Source organism: Plectrocnemia conspersa, unplaced genomic scaffold (genome assembly GCF_051122295.1).
Source record: "Plectrocnemia conspersa isolate PC_06_02 unplaced genomic scaffold, ASM5112229v1 ptg000014l, whole genome shotgun sequence".
NCBI lineage: Eukaryota > Metazoa > Arthropoda > Insecta > Trichoptera > Polycentropodidae > Plectrocnemia > Plectrocnemia conspersa.
In genome coordinates, this window is record NW_028277178.1 from 2,559,671 (window position 1) to 2,583,615 (window position 23,945).

Consider the following 23,945-nt stretch of genomic DNA (forward strand, 5'->3'; position numbering starts at 1 on the left):
TTTAAACAGTCGGTCATAATGGGAAATTATTAGGTAAGATATAAGAAAAATACGTATAAAAAATTAAAAACATATATATTTAAAATTACTTCACTGTACAACATAATAAATATATTTTTAATAACAGTTGAAGTTTTCCTCTTTTACTTCAAGAAATATCATAATAAATATTATGACATATTTTCATATGCATCCACATTCAAAACTATGAAAAATGATCTAATCATGAACATGCATATGTCGTACAAGTGCTGCTCTATAATTGAATGCTTTTCCACATTTACATTTGAAATTATACAAATTTCCATGAATTCGCATATGTCGTAAAAGTGCCGATCTAACATTGAACGTCATACCACATTTAGCACATTCAAAATCATAAGATTCCTTATGAATCTTCAGATGATTCACAAGATTATGTCTCCTTTTGAACGATTTATCGCATTTGATACATTTGAAGTCGAGAGAATCGTTATGAATACTCATATGGAACGTAATGGAATACTTGGTTTTGAACGATTTTCCACATATATCGCACTGATAGTCAAAAGAAGCGCTATGCGTTCTCATATGGATCGAAAGAGAATATTTACTTTTAAACAACTTTTTACAATTGCTACACTCAAAATTGAAAGAATCGCTGTGAACCCTCATGTGGTGTGTGAGTGACACTTTAGTTTTGAATACTTTTTCACAAACGGTGCATTCAAAATTATAAGAATCACTATGAATATTCATATGAATTAAAAGAGAACCTTTAGTCTTGAATGCTTTTCCGCATGTGATGCAAACGAAATTATAAGAATCACCATGAATATACATGTGTCGTAAAAGTTTTGATTTACTCTTAAACGCTTTACCGCATTTCTCACAATTAAATTCGCACGAATTGTTACTTCCTCTTACAGAATTCTTGTGCTGTAAAAGGTGAGATATAGATTTGAATGATTTTTTACATTTGAAACACTCCAAGTTAGTGGCTTTACTGTGGAAACTCATGTGATGAGAAAGTTCGTGATAATTTACAAACGCTTCTCCGCATACATCACAAACGTTAGGATCATTAAGAAATCCCTCTTCACTTATTAAAGTTGCTGTATTATCTTCACATTCATTATTTGCAGTGAGTATATCTTTAACATCGTGCATTTCTAAAAACATAAATAAATAATTAGTATGTTGTATAATAAAACGTACAGTTAATTCCATTATGATTCATGTACATCTAAAGGCCTATCCAAACAGAGAGCGAAGCGAAGGCGTGGCGAGGCGTTTTTATTTTGTAATACACCGAGTCCTTCGAGTCTCGTCACACAGAAAGCGAACGCGAAGCGTTCCGAGGCGTTTTCACGGCGAAGCGAAGGCGTGACAATATTTTATTTTTGACTAATTTATTATTAAAAAATAAGAAAAAGGGCAAAGAATTTGGGTACACAACATAAATAAAACCCGGGAAGACTATGGAGAGTATCATAGGCTCCATAATTGAATCTTATGAATGAGACTCGAAGGACTCGGTGTATTACAAAATAAAAACGCCTCGCCACGCCTTCGCTTCGCTCTCTGTTTGGATAGGCCTTTAATGTAATAAAAATTGCATAAACACTTTCCCCCACCCCTTATATTAGGGCACTGACTGCAAAAACGATCGCTGTTAACATTACAATAAATGGCTGTACATAATTAGTAGTTTCAACATACTCCCCACAATGAAAATTATTTATTATAAAAGTTTAATGTGCCCGAGTCGTATATTAGGTTATGAATAGATAATACACATTTTTTACTTGTGTGATTATTTCTTTTGCTTCTAAAAATTATGAAATATATTGAAGCGGTCGCGGGGTTACGCTTCTATATTGTAGTTATCGGCAGTCCGGTTGACGATCTGTGATAGGACGTTTGTATCAAGTCAATAGGGAAATAAAAATATTTAAAATAAAGTATGTCATTATTTTTTTCTAATGTCTCAAATCAAGTATTTTGATGAAAAAAATTGTGCCAACTCAACATGGAATCACCTTCATTTCTGAAATATAATAATTTACCTGTTTCAATGCCGTCATCTATTTTGTCTACATCATATAGTTCAACACCTTCATGTTCTATCTAAGTAAAAATAAATATGTTTTAAACATTTGTAATTAAAATTAATAGAGGTTTCATTTACCTTGATTTTCCCATCTACGGAATTGATATAATCTGCTTTTGCAACACCTAATTTTACAAAGATAAAAAACGTTCATTATCAAAAAAGGCTCAGGATTATTTTACAAAATTATAACATTTACATTTTTTGGTCAAAATAAAATCAAAGGTAAGTTAATGAAACAGGAGAATCTGTTTGTCCATTTCATTTACTATATACGTATATAATCCACCACCAATTTATATGTACAATATGTATTTCTAACCCATTTCTATATTGTTGTCTTCTTTGTCTGTCTTACATTCTTCAGTGCCATCGGGTTCATACTAATTTATAAAACGATTTTAATTATTATTATTTAAAGGTTTTAATATGTATTCATTTCAATTACCTTTATTTCAAATTCTATCTCATCGATAGATTTAAATGTTTCGTCATCTTGCTCAAGATCTGGTTCTAAAAAGGAAAAAATATGCGATTAAATATTAACCTTTACCTGACAAACTTTTTTTTTATTGAAACCACTGCAGTCTAATTATTTTTCTGACCAAGTTCAAGTTCAGTTTCTGTTTAAAATCCACGTAAAAAGCAATAAAATCCGTGCCGTTGGCATCGCAATGGAAACACTCGGTTACCTAGTATATACATATTAGAGCCGCATATTAGCGCCTATCAGTTTAATTATATTTTCGCTACTAGAAATATTTATCTACTAAAAATGTATTTGGATTTCATAGTGAAAATATAACTTCACTGAAAAATACAGAGGTGACCATTTTATTTATACTATTATTCACAATTAATGAAGTACATTTAATGTTTGATTAATAACAAAAATTGTTTTTTTTAAATGTTTGGAAACTGAAGTTGGATCAACTTTATATATGATATCCTTCACCATGAACAATGTATCGTACAACTGAAGGAATATTCTCGATTAAAATAAAACTAAATAATGTGGTAGCAGATAATAATGAGTACCTAATATTCTAATCAGAAAAACTTATTGATTAAAATTATATGTTACACTTCATTCAAAGTCTCGAAACCTGTATATTTTACATGTAATTATATATTTATTACGAAATATTTTATTAGCTCTTTCGCCATGTCAAAAGGTTAGGTTGATCAACAAGAAATTAAAAATCAAGAACATCTAGTTATTTAGAATTATCTTATATCATTATTTGTGAACGGGAGATAAGATAGTTTTATTTTTGCATTTACAAAACATTTATGAAAAATTAAAAAGTATCTATAATATAACAGTTTAAAAATACTTTTATCACCAGCCTATATGTAGTATCAATTTACAAAACCCATATTTTCTATAGCAGTTTGAATTTTTTTATTTGATAAAATTAAAAAAAAACAAGATTTTTTGATCCTTACACGTTTTTAGTTAAGTTGTAACTTGCAACTTTCTACAAAATAAAAATATTGACTAATTTTAGTTATTTCATATGAGGATTTCATGTTTTTTGTGATGATTTACGTTCAAACCGAAGTATAATAAATTAAATCGAATAAATATGTTTTGTCTCTATTTTTATGGCATTATAATTTATTAAAAAAATAAACCATATTTTCTCCAAAGTTGCTCGAAATAAGCAATAAAATGAATATATTTATAAATAAATAATTCATATAAATTATTATAATCAATTTTTGAATCGATACCTTTCTTAATTGTATGTAAAAACGACATTGTTATAATTCAACGCCAACGAACTGTCAGACAGATTACTTTTCTTTGGTCTAAACCAAAATAATTGCAAGCATAAGTTATACGTATTTCTTTGTAAAATTTTACCATTTATATTTAATTATACACAATTTAAAATTACACATCGTGGCACATTGGAGTAACCTTATATGTAATGAAGTAAATCATTTAAAATTAATAAATAAATTAATTAATTTTCATTACGAACTATTTTATATTGCATTTTCAGTTTTTTTTTAGTTTTTATGATTATATATAAAAGAAGAGGAGGATGATAGTGTTTTTAAAGATCCATCAGTTATAAGCATCTCTAATGAAACTCTGGTTTATAAATAATATAATATATATAATTAATAATAGTTAAAAGTTATAAATTTAATAATAATAGTATATAGTATTCAAGAATAAAGATTCCATTACTTTAGATTAATACCCTCTTTTTAATATTTACAATTTATATTTACGCTGGTTAATTTATATGAAATAATAAAATAAATAAGCGTTTTTTGCGACGGAATGGTGACGGCTGGCAATTAGACACATTGAGCTGCTGCAGTAATATTTTTATTGATGATTAACGTTGTTTACATGGTGAAATAGCGGACGCGAGACTGGTGAATTATCGTAGTGTCTAAATGTCGTGTGGTGAAATGTCTGGGAACCTTGGCATTTATATTTTATTGTTGGAATCCACTTTAATGGATTCTTACAGGAAAATATTTTCAAGCACCGACCACGCTACTACCGATTCCAACAAGACAACGCCCTATCTATGCCATACTTAGCGAAAAAACAAGGTTTGGTTTGGGTCAAATAGTTTTTAGAATGGCCTACGCAGTTACCAGATCTAAAAGCTATAGAGCAGTTATGAGCGAAATTATTAACAGGAAAGGTTGCCCAACTGTGGTGTGATGGCAGCCCCGGTGCGGGGGGAGAAAGTCAGTAGTAACGTCCGGTGCAGCAGGGATGCACGTAGACATAGCGCGGGGTCATGGGGAAAGAATGGAGAAAATTAACACCGTTCACTGTCATTGGTTGGAAATATTGCAAAAAGGATTGCAGCTGTAATTAAAGCTAAAATAAATACTTAAAACAATCTTGATCGTTTTTTTATTTATAATTTCACGATTATTCAAGATATAACACATTTATTTGGGGTGCCCCATTAATATGGCCAAGCTTGTACATAAATATTTTTTAAAATGTCACTTTAACGAACGTTACATTTTTTAATGTAAAATATCAAGCAAAATTATTGTTTTCTTGGTAGGTGAAAATATAGGGAAAGAGAGGGCTAATGTAATAATAAACTTCAAAAAAAATCAAAAGTGTTCAACCAAAACTTTTTAATGTGTGCTCGCTGTGAAATTTATGTATCTAAAAACTTTGCTTAATAACAAAACATATATTTACAAGGCCTATTTTTTTTGAAACACCATCTTTGTCTCTTCAAAAACTGTTATATCTCGCATAAATGACATTTAACAGAAGTTTAACTATGTGTTATTCATTATGTGCACCACTGCCGTTACCGATAATAAGATCCTACGAGTTCAACCTTTATGGGTGGGCACCTAGCACGTGACGGCCGGGTGAGCGGATCCTCCACTCCTTGTAATACTAAGTATGTTATTGGAGATGTATTAGTATTTCTCCCAAGCGCGCAGGGAAACGTGCTCTCGCTGGCTGGCCGGCATTGCGTTTCAATAATATTTAACAATTTATTTATGATCTTCGAAACACTCATTGAATAATATGCAATTAGCTAACTCAATATCTTAATACATATCATTTATCATTATCGCGAAGTGACCAAAGCTTACAAAGGACTATCCGGGAGCATACTGGTTGTAATTTATATAGCACAAACCACTAAAAATATTGTTATTGATTAGTTGTTTGGACCAACCAAAGAGAAAAACTTCCGCCCAGTCTTATACCGCTGGCTTCTGTAACATTAAGGTTCCACAAATACACTGCGAGAACTTCACTACTCTGCATCGATTCCGACTGACAATAGATCCATTCTACTTTTCTATTTTTGTATACATAATATTAGTAACAAGTTACAGTAAATATCCGGTTGAATTGTTTTTTTTTTGTATAAATTTGAAATGACAAAACGCACATTTGGGCAGACGGTATTAAACGTGTTAATAAGTTATTTAGATAAAAAATACAAATAAATATATTAATAATTTTATTTATATAAATATTATTTACTAATATATTAATGGACGATTACTTTACACAATTTTATTTATAACAATTATATTATGTTGTAAAATATATTCTAATAAATTTTTCACATTTTTTACAATCAATGAAATTACATAGAAGGGTCCTTATGCGTATTCATGTGAAGGGTGAGGTGATCTTGGGTTTTGAATTTCTTGTCGCACTTCAAACATTCCAAATAACTATGAACACGCATATGTCTTTGAAGTGATGCTCTATTCTTGAAAACTGATGTACAGATGTTACATTTAAAATTATAAAGAACACTGTGAACATTCATATGCTGTGCGAGTACTGACTGAGAAATAAATAGTTTATCACATTTACCGCACTCAAATTTATAATTACTATTATGAAGACGCTTATGTCTTGTAAGTGTAGATCTACATTTGAATGATTTTCCACATACACTACATTTATATTCACAAGTGTCGCTATGAATTTTCATATGTGCTATGAGATATAACTTTATTTTGAAAGTTTTACCACAATTGTGGCATTCAAAGTTTTGAGAAACGGTGTGAATTTTCACATGAAGCGAGAGAGAATTTTTGGTTTTAAATGCTTTTCCGCATTTGCTACAATTAAAATTGTAGGTATCGCTGTGAATATATGCATGTCTTTCAAGTTTAGATCTATTCTTAAATACCTTTCCACATTTTTCACAATCAAATTTACATAAATCGTTACTTCCTCTTACAGAATTCATATGTTGTAAAAGGTAAGATGTGGTTTTAAACTTTTTTTTACATTTGCTGCATTCTACGTGCCCGGAACCGCTATTTATTCTATTGCTTCCGCCAATTCCATAATCAAAGGTATCGTTATAAAGCTTTGTTTCGTTTATGAATCCCTGTTTCGTATTATTTTCATACTCAGTATTTGAAGTAAGTATATCCTTAATATCATGCGCTTCTGAAATTATATATTCATTGATAATTAATAGGTAATAAAATAGATACAAATAAAATATTACCTGTTTCAATGTAATTATCCATTACATCTATATTATCTTTTTCGGTGATATCATGTTCGACCTAGAAGAAAAAAATATATTTAATATTTGTACTTGGGAAAGAAAGCAATTTCGTCTACCTTGACTTGACATTCTATTGGATTGACGTAATTAAATGTTTCATCTTCGTTTTCATCCAGGTTTTGAACACCTGGATCTACAAAAAGATTATAAATATATATCAAATGAAACTCAGTGGTAAAGGTGAATAAATAAAATACGTATATAATATATTTTTAACCTAATTCAAACTTATCGTCCATTTTATCTACATTATACTCTTCAGTGGTATCAGGTTCATACTGAAAAAGTAAGCAGAAACTCAAATTTTTAGTACTTGAACGTATCATTATGGTATATATTATGCTTACCTCGATTTTACATTCTATTGTTTGAACAGAATGAAATAATTTATTCTTATATTCAATGTCCGGTTCTAGAAGGATAAATTCTTACATTATTATGGAGTTTCATACATAATAATAGCCAGTAAAAATATTAATGGTTTGTTTCTAAGCCATCTCTAAATTGAAAAATAAATAAAAGGATGATCGGAAACCACTGGAAATAGGGATTCCAATCCCGAGCCGAAATTTTGATCCCGGGATTTCGGTATTGCAATTAGTCGATCCCGGGATCCCGGGACTAGTCCCGGGATAATTTTCATGTTATTTTATCGATAAAAATAATTTAAAATTAATAATACAATATTGTTTTACATCCGTTTTTTATAACGTAAAATTTATAAAGTACGTATAATTTTAGTCCTGGACTTAAAATAGAAAATAATATAATAAAAATAAAAAAAGGAAGGTCTTATTTATTTATTTGAGAAGATAAAAAATAAACTTTTGACAATGTATGTACATATGTACATTCATAGACACAATTAATGGAAAACATTATTTTGGAAGAAACTCACGAAGTAACATCAAAGCATCAAGCGTTTCATCATTTAGCCTTGATCTGATTTTGGTTCCTAAGCAGCCTGCAGCTGAAAAAGCACGTTCAGACTCACAGCCTCAAAGATTCACAGATGACACGTGCAACTCGCGCAAGTTTGTATACGAAATATAACGATTTTGTCAATAATAATTCGATTGTGCTTGATAAATCAATCAATCCAAAAAATTCGGGATTATGTTTTATAATCCCGGGACTCATCGGGTATTGAAAATCGTTCGGGATCCCGGGATCCCGGGATCCGGGATCCCGGGATTGGAATCCCTAACTGGAAAATTGTAATTTTTTAGAATATATGTATGTTACAGTAGATTCTTCCAAGCCTTCCTATTTGTTTGAGTGTATATATGTGTATTTCACCCACTAGTTAAGCAATATTTTAACATTGAATTTAAAAAACAAAAACATAAGCAATACAAGGTGTGTAAAAAAGTAAAAATTATTCATAAAAAAATACTATGTATATAATTTTATACCTAATCCAGTCATATTGTGATCTTCATCTATGCCATATTGCTCAAGGTTATCTTGCTCAACCTAATACAAAAATATACTTTAAATATTTGCATTTAAAATACATAGTAATTTTAATTACCTTGACTTGTATCAAGTTGAAGGAATGCAATGTCTCATCATCATTTTCAAATACAGGTTCTGAAAAAATAAATCTCTTCTATAGATTAAGATTCTAAGAAACCATTTAGATTCTTCTCAGATGGGCTTAACATTTTTATTAGTTTAGATATTAGGTATAATGATCACAAAAATTACATCCAGCAAAGAATCAGGGAAATTTTTCTAAATAAGTGTGTAAAAAAAGTTTTTATTTTAAAATTTTGTATTATTTTAATATCTATAATACAATAAAAAATAAAATAAAAAAATTAACCTACTTTTTTAGCGAAGTAATATTGTAGCAATTTAATAAAGTATGTTTTTAATTTATATTAATAAACATTTTTGATCTCTTTACATTATATTTTATTAAAATTTATCTCTAAGATTATTTTTAAACAAGATGGCGGATATTTCACAAAAATGAATCGTTTTGCTACATATTGAATTTTTAATATAAAATGATTTTGACCTCTTTTTTTCTTCGCGTGTTTTAACGGAGTAACAATTTTTTTAATGTTACAAAGTCTGCATTTTGAAATAAGATGGCGTATTAGACTGCCTAACAAACTTAATCGATATATTTACAAGATCTATTTTTAGAATAAGTTTCATGTCCATATAATTAAAATTATGACAATTATCATGTCCTCATAAACTCACATAAATACTGAGATATATGATTGTATTTGTAATAATAATAATATATGTGTGTATGTATTTAAGCTGACGTATATTAATTACTTATTATGTTATGTAAAAAAAACTATTTATAAATGCCAACATGACGCATTGGGGAAGCCTGTCAAGTTATAATCATAAAATTTATAATAAATAAATAGGTAAATTATATCAATTATAAATAGTCTCTTTGTCTTTACTACAATAAAAAGATGTAAATTAATTATATTTTTTTACAAAAACGCATAAATTGGACACTGCAGCGTAGATACATATGTAAATAAACAATTTAAAAAAATTAAATTATTATTATATTGATACCTGTTTTGAAACTAGTCGGAAGTGACATTATAGTGACTGTACGCCAACAGAAGCTGTCACTTGCACACGGAGTTTTTGGTTTTAACCGATATAACTATGAGCATGATAAAATCGATACAAATTCTAAAAATAGAGATTTAAAATATATAAATATAAAATAGTTTTAATTGAAAAAAAATAGATGCGTAATATTTACTAATTGAAAATCTAGCTGACAATGAAATAGGTTTTCTAAGAATAATTGTAACAAGGAAATAACATATTTTAGGTTACAAATTTTAATTTCCATTAATTATTTTTTTGCCATAAACCAAAAATAATATTGTGTACAAAACAAATATATCATTTTATTTTAATTATTCAGACGGAGAATAAAGTTGATTGTTTGCCAGATTTACAAATAATACATTTATTTATATTAAAAACTAGTAGGATGGCAGATAGACTGAAAAATACACTGATTCCGAGTCTAACATTAAAATTACGTCTTCGTTATCCGAGAGAAATTCTACGCCTTCAAATTTAAAATCCGATTCATCGGAATCATTATATCTTACGGCCATCACAGTAAATATTATTTAAACTATAGTCAGTTAATATTAAAATTATTATTTAAGTCAGTTAATATTAAAATTAATTGAAAAGCGCAGGAATATTCTACGCTTTGAAGTAACTGTCCCAACGGCAGGCAAACAAATACTGACGCACGATTGAAACGCCGTCTGATACGTACGTCAGAGCGTGAAGCATCTTGCCGTACCACTTGTGCATCTCACTCGCACACGTACAAGCGAATCCGTGCCAGAGAAAAAGGGATATACTCATCCATCTCTCTTTTGCGAAATTCTCTGACAAAGCGGTATAGCATGGGTGCGTAAAAATTAAGACATTTTATAGTGGGAAACACGACATCTAAAGAACAATATGTAGATGATTTTCTTTATTTTACCATATTTATGACAGCTAAAAAAACGTAATTTTGAAATTTTTTGCATTTTGATGTGCTGAGATATTCTAGGTTAGAATGCGGGATGCTGGTGAGAACTAAGAATATATAAAAAGATCGTCATCTCGGAAATTTTGCAAAACCGGGACCGATGAATGAAAACCAGGACGTATGGTAAGCTTATTATCAATAAGTTGTAATAAATACACCATTTAATAAAGTTTGAAGAATAAAATCATTGAAACATTTCTCTATTCTTGTGTATTCACAGCAAATAATTTTCAGTTGCTTGAAAATGCATAATTTCTCCTAGACGTTTCACTAAAAATAACGAGGCAAAAACAAAATTTTCATCATGTTTATATATTTTCATATTAAAGTAGTAATATCTTACTTTCACGATTCATACAAAAAAATAAGTTACACATGAAATAAAAATAATACATACATATGTATATGCATATACAAATGCATATGTAACAGAAATCATTTATATTATAATTACTTTCACGAAAGTCCTATTTACAAAAATTAAATTAATTTTAATGATAATCATCCGTGACTCAATAGGTTAAGACTTATTTTTAAGTTTCATATGGTTCTCTGGTATTTTGTTGTGAATTTTGAAATGAGTTTTCAATGCAGAATTTTGTTTGAAAGCGTTTCCGCAAATAGTACACACGTAAGGTCTTTCTCCAGTGTGTGTTCGTGTGTGCGTCACTAAATCGTTTTTTTGCGCAAAAGCTTTTTCGCAATACTCGCATCTAAAAAATAAAAATAATCTTTTAAATCTATACTACTAAGTAATTTTATTATTCCTTTACTGATAACATACTTGTACGGTTTTTCTCCGGTGTGTATTCTGCGGTGGTTCTTGAGCGTTCCGAGAGCAGTGAACCGCATAGGACAGAAGTCGCACTGGTAGGGTTTCTCTCCAGTGTGTATTCGCTTGTGCTTCGCCAACGAGCTGGAGGTGGTAAAGCCACCGCTGCAAATATCGCACACGTACGGATGAGCGCCGTTGTGCTTGCGAGTGTGAGCGTCCAATTCGCCCTTGGAGACAAACGTCTGATCGCAGCGAGCGCATTTAAACGGCTTTAATCCTTGATGGCGTCGGAGATGTTCTTTCAAATTTGTATTCTGACTGAAGCCTTTGCCGCACGTCGAGCAAAGAAACGGCTTTTCTCCAGTGTGCGTCCTGACATGATCTTTGAGCGTGGACAAAACATTGAATCCCTTTTCGCAATAGTTACACTGATGCTTTTTCACATCTTTGTGGTCCAATATGTGCAATTTCAAAGTGTCTTGTCTAGCGAAAGATTTCGGACAAACGTTGCACGCGAATCGCTTATCACTGGAATCCGTTAGAACGTCACTTTTGCTTTGAAAGTACAATGACTCGCCATTTAAAGAAAACTGATCGACTGAGTTAGTATTTTCACAGTCATCGATTATGCTTTCTTCCGGTTCAGACTTAATCTCCTTCGGCTTTAAAAATTCATTTTCGTTATCAGTTTCCGAGTCTTCTTGACTGTAGTTGATATTCAGACAATTATTAGAGCTAGCATCGTTATCAAAGAGTTGATCTTTGACTCTACATCTTTCGATATGAGACAGCAGTTTTATTTTTTCAGTAAAATTCTTGTTACATATTTTGCAAGTGAGATTTTCAGCTGAAAAAGTTTTTACGCCATTGGAAACTGCCACGTATTCTGGATGATAATTTTTAACGTGTTCAACTAACTGGTTGCTAAATGGAAACCTTTCAGTACAAATGCCACATTGATATGGACCATATATGTCGGAGTTTTCACTTTGTTTTTCATCCGCACATTGTTCAATTTTGATGGTAATAGATGACTTTTCTTTATAGCAATTCAGTCTAGATTTAAACAAAGATTCACTCCGCCGGCATTGTTCTTTGAAGCCTAAAGCTGACTTTGCTAGGTTGATACAAGCTTCGCAGACGTAATGTGGAAGGCCGTCGCTCTCGTCGACTTTGATCTGGGCGACGTGTTCGATGAGCTCCGGCAGCGTCTTCTCCATGATTTTGTTGGTACCGAAGAATATGTACTGGAGGTCGCTCGACTCGGCCATGCACGTTCGGCACATGCCCACCGAGGTCATAACAGGCGCCCCCATAGGGCCTACGCCTGGGGTCACTATAATGTCCCACTCCATGCGACTAAAAATTAATAAAATACGCTGAATATTTATTTTTAGATATTCGCATTGCATTAGTTTAAAAGGATTTTAGATTGAGAAATAGAAAGTTTAACACACCTTTCATCTATTAATCAAAAAAAACATCAACAGTTAACTAAATAAATATACTATAGAAAATTAGAATAAAAGTGCTTCTTAACCCTATGACGTACATGTACAGTAGTAGATCTTTCACTATTTTGCGGTACCCCAGATAGTTACATATTTACATACATATATAACCAAAGAAATCGTAAATAAAAAACATTGTAATTATATAAAAAAATTTTCAATTTGTTTAATGTAAATTATTTCTATAGAAAATAATAGCAATAAATTATAGAGTACGAAATAAATATTTTATATTGTTTTTATAAAAAAATATTGGGAGCCTCTGAATTGATGCAAAAGATTACCCCAAACACCAAATAATATTTAAAAGTATGTAAGATAAATTAACGATATTTAATAATAGAAAAGTGTTAAAATAATTTTACACAATAAAACTAATTTACTATAAATGCAACATAAAATAATCTTATATAAATATAACAACAGAAATAAATACGTAAAATTAACAAATGTGTATAAATTAACTAACTATTCAACGGGTTAATGCACTTTCAAATATAATGAAAAAATTGTATAAAATGAAAAAACGATTTTCCAAAATTTTATTAAAATAAAAATAAAGAGCTTTGAACTCATGCTCAGCTCGAAATTTTAAATATATATCGTTAAACTGACAGAATTTACACAGAAAAACGTGTAGGTTTTACTGTATGAATAATGACAGTTTTACGAAAAATTATTAATGGTTAAATTAGATAGTTATATAATGAAAAAAGATCGACCGACGGACCGTTGTTGAAAACACAAGTCAGCTGTCAAAACGCTGCGCTTCAGTATTGCCAGTATGTGCTGTTGTTGTTAATGCGCCAACTGAAATACATCTTACAATATAAGAGCAAAATTAAAAACTTTTCAAGAAAAATATAAATAAATAAATCTTACATAATTTTATTATAAATTTAAAATAAAATAAAATTATTTATTACTTATATTGTGTAACAGAAAATAAATATACCCTTAATATAAAATATATAGTAGTTTGCAAGGAAAGATTACTATAAAAATCATGCAGCCATAACGTTCTAAAATTTTGCTAAAACAAATAATCAATAAAGCTGTAGGGGGCCTATTTAAATATACTTTTATTTAGATTTTATAATGGTCAAAACTTGGCGGCACTCTGGTAACACTGGCGTGACGGACCTCTTCTCTTGGTGACTCTGGCGGGCCCCGCGCACCATTCACTCTATATAAATAATAAACATGTAACTTCAAATCGTCAATAAGATACTACTGCAGCGGCTCAATCTGTATTCAATTGCCACCCGTCATCTTCCGTCGCCAAAAAGCGACAGAAGTAATGAAAACAATTTAAGCAGATAATACATATAGATTTTGAGTAGTATCTGCAATAATTAAAAAATAAATATAAGCCGTGCGGGCAAAAAATTACAATAATTTTAGGAATGTTATTTTCCAAGATAAACAATGCATTCACAAAAAGAATGCCAATGCCCTGTTAAAGAAAACTGCCCAAAGGATGTTTGTTTGACATTATGTTATTTGCCTGAATTATTTTTTTCTTATTAGCTAAATTTTTTTTTTAATAATTTTAAGATATAATTCAGCTTTTATTAAATATGAATATAACAATATCATACGTGATAGAATATTCCTTATTAAATGTGTCAATTGTTATCGAATGTTCTCAACTAATTCATCCTGGACTGGCAAAGGAAGACATTGATTTCTTTAAGCAACAAGAATCTATTACAATTAGGAATAATTTAAATATAATTGAATCTCATATATCCTTTCGAATAGAACCGCTAAGTATCAAGTATCATACCGAATGGGATTAAGTAACACCTTCAATTTTAGACGATATCGATGTAGGTTTTAGCGAACCTTCTTGAACACAACAATTTTCTTGTCTTGCCTTTCGGCTTCTACAGTTTCACGGCGCATTAAAAAAACTCTTTCATTTGACAGTGAAAGGCAATTAATCAATAGATTAAAAAAAGTCGATTATTTGGCCTTCAAATTGTGCCTAGGATTATGATTTGGATTGACAAACTAGTTATTAATGATAGAATAATGCATCTGATGTGTGAAGAGAATATTGATTGCTTCTGTACAAAAGAAAGTTAATTGTGTAGGAACTACTATGCATCAGACACGAATCTGAGGTACCTTGATCCTCGATTCTGATGTTTTTTGGCCGTTTGATTATTGATGATTGTTAAATAAAAGTTGTGGTTTTAACTAAATTTGAGGTAATGGGTGGGGTTGTGATTGGTATTTGCCGGGTTAGGATAGCTTGTGGACGTTTGTGTTTGTGGGAGATGGTGTTTGAGTCTAGGTCCGCCAAATGTTGTAGGTGAGGTCACCTTCGACTTCGGTCTATCTCTTCGCTTAACGGACTCCTTCGACCTCGGACTTACACCTCGCTTCCTGTACGAGCAATCACCTCGAGGACACGCGCTCAAGGGCAAGTATTGACACCTTCCAAAAGGAGTTATTCATAAGAGCCACTGTGTACAGTTAGCTGTACAAACATTCTTCACAAATCATCAACTAACGCAATCGAAAATATCGAAGCTACTACCCACGACAAGCTACAATTATTTGTTTAATATATTTTTGTGGATTTTCATAAATATATGACTTAAAAAAATAGTATTTTTACTTCCAACTAAGCCGTGATTTTATTTTGCATTTTTATTTTTTAAATGTAATTAATTATATTTAAAAATATTTATATTTTCTATGTTAATTTTCTGTGAATATATTTTTTGTGTATGTAAATTTATATCAATTATATGTATATAATTTGTGTTACAATATAATAAAAAAATATTTTATTAATTTTTGAAATGTTTTTAATTGTATTTTTTAAATACTATATCATACGTGTACTATTGCTATCGACCTCTGCTAAACTCGCCAAAGTATACCGATACTTGGCAGTTTCCCGATAATAATCATAATTGCAGCGCAGATAGACACAAAAACAACACACAATCGTATTTTCCTGCGACTTTCTTCTTGTGACTCGGCTCTAACACGCGCGAATGTATGTGTGTATAAATTGTAAGCTGTGGCGTACACTAATGTACATAAAGCTCCAGCGCATCAGTTTTTTGCGAGTTTGTCCAATTTCATTTAGTTCATGCAAAACCTTAAATTTACCGTTCACATGTTAAGGACCGAAAGAAGGAATCGATTGGACGAACGACTTGAAAAATGTCTCATTATTTATTTCCTGTATATATACATATATATATTTAACATGTCACGCATTTCCTTTGTGACGAGTCTCAATTGATAACAGCAAGGTATTGTTTTCGGTATCAAGTACATTATCGATTCAAACGGGTGATATAAAAATCAATCCTATGTTTGTTCTGAATGCTTCACTATAAACAAACGTTCATATAACTCGATTCTTGCGATTAATAATTTACGTCGCAGCAAAATAATTGCGTCTCAATCATATTAAATTATATAATATTATAAATCCGAATATATAACACACACGTAACGTTTTTTTTGACAAATCAGACATAATCACGCAAGACTGACGATAAAACGTGTAGACCAGACGTAAGTCAAATTCATGAAAACTTTATTAAAAAAAAAATTCCCTGATTTTCACACTTGCGCAAAATTATTTGAAATTAAGACCAAAAACAAACGTTCGACGTCTTTGGACGTAAGGTTACAATGGTGCCGTCGCAATTTTTCAAGAAAGGTATTATTTCTACCCATTTGATTCTTTTTAATCGTGTTTTCGCGTAGACTCAATGCGCTTTAATCCTTTGAAATTGTTATTTGACAATAATTCAATATACATAGTTTTCTATGTATATCGAAATTTTAAAATACATTTTGAAACATGTTTAAAGTGACCATGAGTTTTATGTTGAAATGTGAGTAACAAATAAAATAAGGCTATTCTCAAATTCTCGTTAGAATAGATACACAATATTTAATCTTATAAAAGCGCACAAGGTGACCAGATTTTGAAAATATATACGGACATTAAAACAATATCATTTTGGAGTTCTTTTTGTTTGTTTAGTGATGCTTCGAGAGCTATATAAAACAATCAACTCTGAAATTTTTGTTCGAAGATAAAAGGGCAACAAATTTGAGGACATCTTGTTACCTTATCTAATAATCATGTTATGCACCACTGCTAGAAAGTTGAAAAAGTTACATATCCAGTCCAAAAAAGATTTAATATGATACGAGACAAACAACTCAAGTTGGTCATTTTAAGCTTGTTACATGTGTTCTCTTGAAATGTATATGTATGCCGCTATTTTGCCTTTCAGTGACCAAAATCGTTGTATCCATGCAATTCGGAAACATTTTTAAGATAATAGCCGAAAACTAAGCGGAGTTTCCTTGTGACTTGATGTATATAAATAGATAGATAATTTTTTTTAGAACATTCATTTTACAAAAAGTACAAAAAATAATTGTAAATATTTAAATTCATTCTTGCAGAATCTGATATTGAAAATGACGAAGAAACATTTTATTATGTTGACACAGTTGAATGTAAAGTTGAGGTAATTGCAATGTAATTATGAAGTTGCTTCGTGTGTAACTTTTAGAAAACATTTGTTTTTTTCTAGTATATCGATCAACACAATGAAGAAAATTACAATGACAATAATGAAGATACATTTAAAGACTTGAGCGACATGTTTGAAATAGGTTAGACACATTTATATGATTTTAATAAATATCAATTAACAATTTTTATATGATTTCAGAAATGACTGATGTTAAAGATATTATACTGAAAATGAATGAGAAAGATGTGGAAATTTCATCACAGCAAATTTCAAATGATAAAGTGGCAACAAAAGTAATTATGAAATACGTTTCCAATTTGTTTCCAAATTATCTAACATAAATAATTTACATTTTAGAAAGAAAAAAAACAAAAATATTATTTTCACAAATTTGAATGTGAAAACTGTGGAAAAGTTTTTGATAAAAGACGTAAAATTGCGAGGCATATGAAAATTCATTACAAAGCTTTAGCATGTGAAAAAGCATTCAATACAAAAATTCATAGAGTAGTACCAGTTTTTGAATGTGAACATTGTGGAAAAGTATTCAATGTTAGGTTAGCATTCATAAAACATGTGCGCATTCATGCTAAACTTCGTAACTTAAAATGCGGAATATGTGGAAAAGTACTCAAACAAATGGGTAACTTTAAAAATCATATGAAAATTCATTGTGAACCTCGTGACTTTAGATGTAAAATATGTGGAAAAGCATTAAAACAAAAAGGGCATATTTCAAGGCATATGCAAATTCATAGCAAAGCTTTTCAATGCGATAAATGTGGAACACTATTCAATATAAAAAGCAAATTTACAAAACATATGAAAACTCATAGAGATGTTTGTGTCTTTGAATGTGAAAAATGCAGGAAAGCATTTAATTCCAAAATGTCAGTTTTACGACATTTGCGCACTCATGCAAAACCTCATGATTTTGAATGTGATAAATGTGGAAGAACGTTCAAAAAAAAGTGCAACATTTCAAATCATATGATAATGCATAGCGATGCCCGTGAATTTAAATGTAAAAAATGTGAAAAAACGTTCAAAACAAACGGTAGTTTTAAACTTCATATGAAAATTCATTGTGAAGTAATTTGAGTTGTAATTTTGCGGACAGCATTCTATATGAAAAAAAAACAGTATTTTAAGTTATATAAAACCCATAGTAACATGTGTGTATTTGTAAGTTGTAATAAAACAATTTATATTAAATTCAATATTCTATAATATTTGAGACCTGATATCACCAAATGAGAATCCAAATCCCTCGACTTCGTTAGCTTGCTCAAGCCAGAGTAACGTACATCTTTGATCATGACGTTTGCCCCCTCCCCAGCCATTCCTCTGGCTAACGCATGTTCATACTTTTTGCCTTGCTGCTCTGTTGTGACAATATGTCATAATTAGGGATTCCAATTCCGGGCCAAAATTTTGATCCCAGGATTTCGGTATTGCAATTAGTCGATCCCGGGATCCCGGGACCAGTCCCGGGATAACTTTCATGTTATTTTATCGATAAAAATAATTTAAAATAAATAATACAATATATTTTTACATCTGTTTTTTATAACGTACAATGTATAAAGTAAGTATAATTTTAGTCTTGGGCTTAAAATAGAAAATAATATAATAAAAATAAAAAAGGGAAGATCTTATATATTTATTTGAAAAGAAAAAAATGAACTTTTGACAATGTATGTACATATGTACATTCATAGACACAATTAATAGAAAATATTATTTTGAATAAAACTCACGAAGTAACATCAAAGCATCAAGTGTTTTATCATTTAGCCTTGATCTGATTTTGGTTTCTAAGCAGCCTGCTGCTGAAAAAGCACGTTCAGACTCACAGCCTCAAAGATTCACAGATGACACGTGCAAGTTTGTACACGAAATATAACGATGTTATCAATAATAATTCGATTGTGCTTGATAAATCAATCAATCCGAAAAATTCGGGATTATGTTTTATAATCCCGGGACTGGGATTAGGGACTAGGGATTCCAATCCCGGGATTGGAATCCCTAGTCATAACGTATAGGCTGTCCAAGATGCTAACGCTCATCGTCGTTGTATTGTAAATAAGGGTGCGTGTACGTATTCATGCAAACAGGGCCGGCCCTAGGCTATTTAGCGCCCCAGGCAAAAACTAAATTTGCGCCCCCCCCCCCCCATCCTAATAATACTTTAATAACTCATTACATGAGTGCAAAACTATAATTCAAATTTAAGTAATTTAATATTACATATATTTGACACCATACTCTTTTTTGCGATTGTGGGTATTTAAGAATTTGTAGTTTTATTTTCTTCGCGATTTTTCACGCGTGAAATAATCTAAAGAGTACCCAGTAGTGTATACAAAAAAAAATCAGATTATATTCTTTAATAATATTGTTTGATAATTTTAAGTGAATATTGCGCCTTTATTTGGTATCACGGCGCCCCACAAGATCTAGCGCCCCAGGCGATCGCCTGTACTGCCTGCCCCTCGGGCCGGCCCTGCATGCACACATCTACAGTTTTCCACGATTTTTTTTACACCGATATGAGAACATTACTAATACTAAATCAGGGCTGTTTTTAAAGTAGGGTGACCATGCGTTGGAAATTGCATTAAAAACTATAATATTTCGCGCTCAAACACGATCGCGATGTTATTATTCTTTGTTTACATATATTATTAAATATTTAAATTCTGTTCCGTACAACCCATAAATTATGTTTTAGATGTCTCTGCGCTTATACCCGCATCCGATGGTTAACCGTATTTTTTGTAAAAAATTGTCCATTAAGTGATTTTATGACGGGTCATAAAATCGGGCCATTTTCGCTCGCCTTCATTATTTTGCGCCAAAGTTGCCGCCATCGGTATACGTCTTAAATAATATTTTGGTGAGTGCTGTCATGTTTTTGAGTTAAATATGTATATAAATAAGCAAAATAAGTAAGCAAGTGTGATTTTACATTTTCCTCAACAAATAAAATTAAAAATTAAAAATTAATTGCACTTGTAATTTCACATGGTCACCTTATTATATTCTCTCACCAATACTACGACGATGAGCGTTCATATCTTGAACGGGCTGTATCAAGGTCCATTTGCACGGTTAGGAAATTTTATGGCATCAATCTGCTCAAGATAGAGGCATACTTGTCCTTATAATAGATTCATTTAGTCACCCTGTAAAATGAAACATGCACCATAATAGTGGAGAAAAAATACGGCCAAATTTGTTGAAGTAAACCCGTTCACCATTCGTTAAAGCTACTGGCATAAATCATACAAAATATGTTTTAGAGTCGAAACTCATTTGTAAGAAATATATTTTTAGATTTTTTTCCCATAGTGACTAAAATTATTTATATTGCTCTTCTTAAGTGTTAATTTAATTAATCAGTTAGTCTATGCCTTGCCTAATTCGTTCAAACCTACTAGCTACTAGTCATTTTAGCTTTTTACAGGAGGAGAGCAAGAATTGGCCAGTCAGTGGTCGTTTTTTTATATTTCGATTTTATTAAAATTCATAGTATTTCATTAAATTACATGCATTTTTCTGACCAAATTTAAGGGGTGGCAAATGCCCCATATGCTCCTTCTCAAATGACGTCCCCAGAAAAGTCCACGTATCTTTGAAGCTTTATTGCATGTTTTCTATAATCTGATTTGAAATAGGATACTTCGGTTACCACTTCTGTGCGTTGAAGCACATTGTTGTCCATTTTATAATCAAATTTAGGTGGTGTTGCTGCTCTAGAATAGGTCATGAAATGACATTTTGTTGCTGTTCTACTGTGGTAATCTATTAATGGATGACCACACACAGATTTTCAACATCAAATTGAAGTTTTTTATAATCCTCAATGGAATCTATTATAAGAAATACTTAAAGGTCATTGACGAAATTACGAATAACTTGACCATTGTCAATTATTAATAGAACAAACATTAATGGACTGGGATTAGAACCTTAAAGATTTCCTGATGTGATTTAGATCGGAACGAAAGAATAAATAATTTTCTCTCGCTTTCACTCAATGTCATATTCGAAACAACACCATTCTTCGATTACTAAGAATCGTCAGAACCCGGAATATCGTCGGCGTTGACGTCATAGTGACGTAATAGGCGCTTTCACAGTGGTGAAATATTTAAGTAATATTTTCAGAATATCCAATTAAACTGAAAACATTAATACTAGCCCATCTTAAATTACGATTTGAGATTATTGTGTATGCTTGAGAAAAAGTCTGAAAGTCATACGTTTATTAATTTTGTTAAAAGGGCTGTCTAAAGAAACTATTTTTATATGGCCGCATCCAGAATAAACAGTACATATATTTGGAAACTAAAATAGGTTTTGGACAGTTTTGTTGACAAATTTATGGTACGTGATCCGCCGGCATCGACAAATTGTCGAATCTACACTTTGAGTTAATCTTAGGTACTAATTCATAACGTCACTTATTACCAAAGCATTATATTAACTCATTCTATATTGTTGCACTTGAATAATTTATTGATCCAGCTTTATTTGTTTCATAACATAATTATAATTAGTAACCAATTGGACTTGAGATAATAAGTTTCCACTATAATCATCTGAAAGCTTTTCTCTGTGACCATGAAATCTTAATGAATTTTTAGCTAATGTTATTGTTATACAAAATAGTTGCTCAAATACTATTTTTCAAAACGAAGTTTCATATCGTATTTGTTCTTCAATATTTTTATCGACGGTCATTTTTTTCTACATTTCGTATACGCACTAGTTTCAATGTGTTGTTGAGATATACTATGCACTTTAATGGATGTGTTAATTTTTGCCAATCTTTTATTCCAGAATGCCATTTACTATTGTTGTTTGAAAAGAGCCAACATGGTTCACAATAAACTGTATTCATAATATTAGAATAGCAACGCCAAAATCGTGGAGTTGGTCCATATTTTGATTTAAAATAATAATACAATTCGCTAAAACTTCTATTGTGTTGTTTGCTATCGTTAGGAACTGGCCCTTTAGGTCACGAAACTTATAATTATTTATTGTTTTATCTAAAATATTTTGTTGTAGATAAATACTGAGATTATTTTTCGCAGTGTTTATAAATTCAACAGCATTAGATATTTATTCGATGTTTTCAACTTCGATTTTTTTGTCAACAAGATTTAGATTTTCATGTGTTCTGGATTTTTCATCAGATGCAATAAATTCGATGGCACTTTCTCCTTTGATGCTTTCCTCGATTGCTTTAGCAAAACTATTAGTATTTTGCCCTACCATTTAATTATTCTCACGCGTAAATCCAGTTTTGGTGTTTTTCTTTTAATCACAAATTTATAAAAATTTTGTTCATTTAAAATTTTTTTTTTTTTCAATTATAAGTTTTCTTTTTTGTGCACAACTTGCCATTTTCTTTGCATGCTCCATGCTATTCCTCGAACCAAAAATAAAAAAAACAAAAATAAAGCAAACTACGCAATTTATAAAAATATCAACTTTAATATAAATAAATTGTTCAAATAAAATATCTCCGATCAATTTTCGTAATAATATGGTTATTTATATTGGCTGCCCCCCCCCTCCCTCTCGTCTGGCCTGATATAAAATGGCCAACCGCCCATACGGTAGGAGCGGCTGTTTGCGAGAACTTTGTACTTTCTTGTTTTCAGGCATTTTTTTTAATGTTGTAAGAATCTCTTTTATGAATCAGTTTTTCTAACTACTCACATAATATTAGATATGAAAATTATCTCCCCCCCCCCTTCCGTGAAAATTTTGCTTCGTTAATATTATAAGTATTTAACGGCGAAATAAATAATAAATATGTATAAAGTTAAATTGACCGTGTGGTAGGCGCGGCTCTGCGTGTTAGAATTTGGTACTTTCTCGTTATACGAGTAATTTTTTTTATAAGAATTTATTTTATGAATCATACGATAAAAACAGCTATTTTCACATTTTAAGCGAAACGAATATTTAATAAATGGCCCCCGATAACAAGAAAGTATCACCTACTTTTTTAACTTCTTATATAATATTTATTATTTTGTTGTAATTTATTATTTAATTTACCTAATATAGCTAATTGTTTATACATTAAACAAATATAATGAACACATACATAAAAAATATAATATAAACATATACAGAATATAAAAAATATAATTTATTTCTTAATGCACCTTCGCATGTAGCGAGTTTTTTTATTCCATTAAAGAAACTCGCTACATTTTTATTTTTTCCGATTGTCCTAAGAATATTATGTTTTCTTATACCTGTTTATCATTACACTATCTCTATTCATAGTTTTAAATCTATGTATATCTTTATTTTTATTAAATAATTATATTTTTATTAAAACATAACATTTTCTAACATATAAAAATACGATAACATTCAACCTAAATCTTTTT

At 30.5% G+C, this 23,945-nt stretch overlaps 2 protein-coding genes across 4 annotated transcripts; one reads left to right on the top strand and one right to left on the bottom strand.

The window, feature by feature from the left end:
• Window positions 1-141: 141 nt before the first annotated feature.
• Window positions 142-13,766, bottom strand: LOC148225969 (uncharacterized). Its single transcript, XM_088204574.1, has 19 exons — window positions 13,722-13,766; window positions 11,490-12,839; window positions 11,229-11,418; window positions 9,709-9,802; window positions 8,687-8,745; window positions 8,568-8,628; window positions 7,500-7,564; window positions 7,370-7,430; window positions 7,209-7,285; window positions 7,090-7,150; window positions 6,209-7,028; window positions 5,798-5,910; window positions 3,897-3,907; window positions 3,830-3,833; window positions 2,541-2,605; window positions 2,415-2,475; window positions 2,171-2,217; window positions 2,049-2,109; window positions 142-1,151 (listed from the first exon to the last, which is right to left on the bottom strand). Exons 2-19 carry the CDS (start codon window positions 12,833-12,835, stop codon window positions 220-222), a joined length of 4,128 nt encoding a protein of 1,375 aa, XP_088060700.1. The 5' UTR covers window positions 12,836-12,839; window positions 13,722-13,766; the 3' UTR covers window positions 142-219.
• A 2,741-nt stretch (window positions 13,767-16,507) lies between these two features.
• LOC148225970 (uncharacterized) lies at window positions 16,508-18,839 on the top strand. Of its 3 annotated transcripts, XM_088204728.1 has the most exons (5): window positions 16,508-16,685; window positions 17,447-17,511; window positions 17,578-17,659; window positions 17,719-17,813; window positions 17,878-18,839. In XM_088204728.1, exons 1-5 carry the CDS (start codon window positions 16,658-16,660, stop codon window positions 18,619-18,621), a joined length of 1,014 nt encoding a protein of 337 aa, XP_088060854.1. In that variant the 5' UTR covers window positions 16,508-16,657; the 3' UTR covers window positions 18,622-18,839. The 3 variants fall into 3 exon arrangements, with proteins under 3 accessions (XP_088060854.1, XP_088060856.1, XP_088060857.1); XM_088204730.1 differs by having other exon boundaries at window positions 17,719-17,966; XM_088204731.1 differs by lacking the exon at window positions 17,878-18,839 and having other exon boundaries at window positions 17,578-17,813.
• Window positions 18,840-23,945: the final 5,106 nt, after the last annotated feature.

Excerpts from the sequence above, each read along its gene's own strand:
- LOC148225970 (XM_088204728.1), top strand. The coding sequence starts at position 16,658 with ATGGTGCCGTCGCAATTTTTCAAGAAAG. Across the intron at positions 16,686-17,446 it reads GTCGCAATTTTTCAAGAAAG|AATCTGATATTGAAAATGAC; the intron begins GTATTATTTCTA and ends TCATTCTTGCAG. Across the intron at positions 17,512-17,577 it reads CAGTTGAATGTAAAGTTGAG|TATATCGATCAACACAATGA; the intron begins GTAATTGCAATG and ends GTTTTTTTCTAG.
- LOC148225969 (XM_088204574.1), bottom strand. The coding sequence starts at position 12,835 with ATGGAGTGGGACATTATAGTGACCCCAGGCGTAGGCCCTATGGGGGCG. Across the intron at positions 7,286-7,369 it reads GGACGATAAGTTTGAATTAG|ATCCAGGTGTTCAAAACCTG; the intron begins GTTAAAAATATA and ends ATCTTTTTGTAG. Across the intron at positions 2,218-2,414 it reads AGACAACAATATAGAAATGG|GTGTTGCAAAAGCAGATTAT; the intron begins GTTAGAAATACA and ends TTGTAAAATTAG.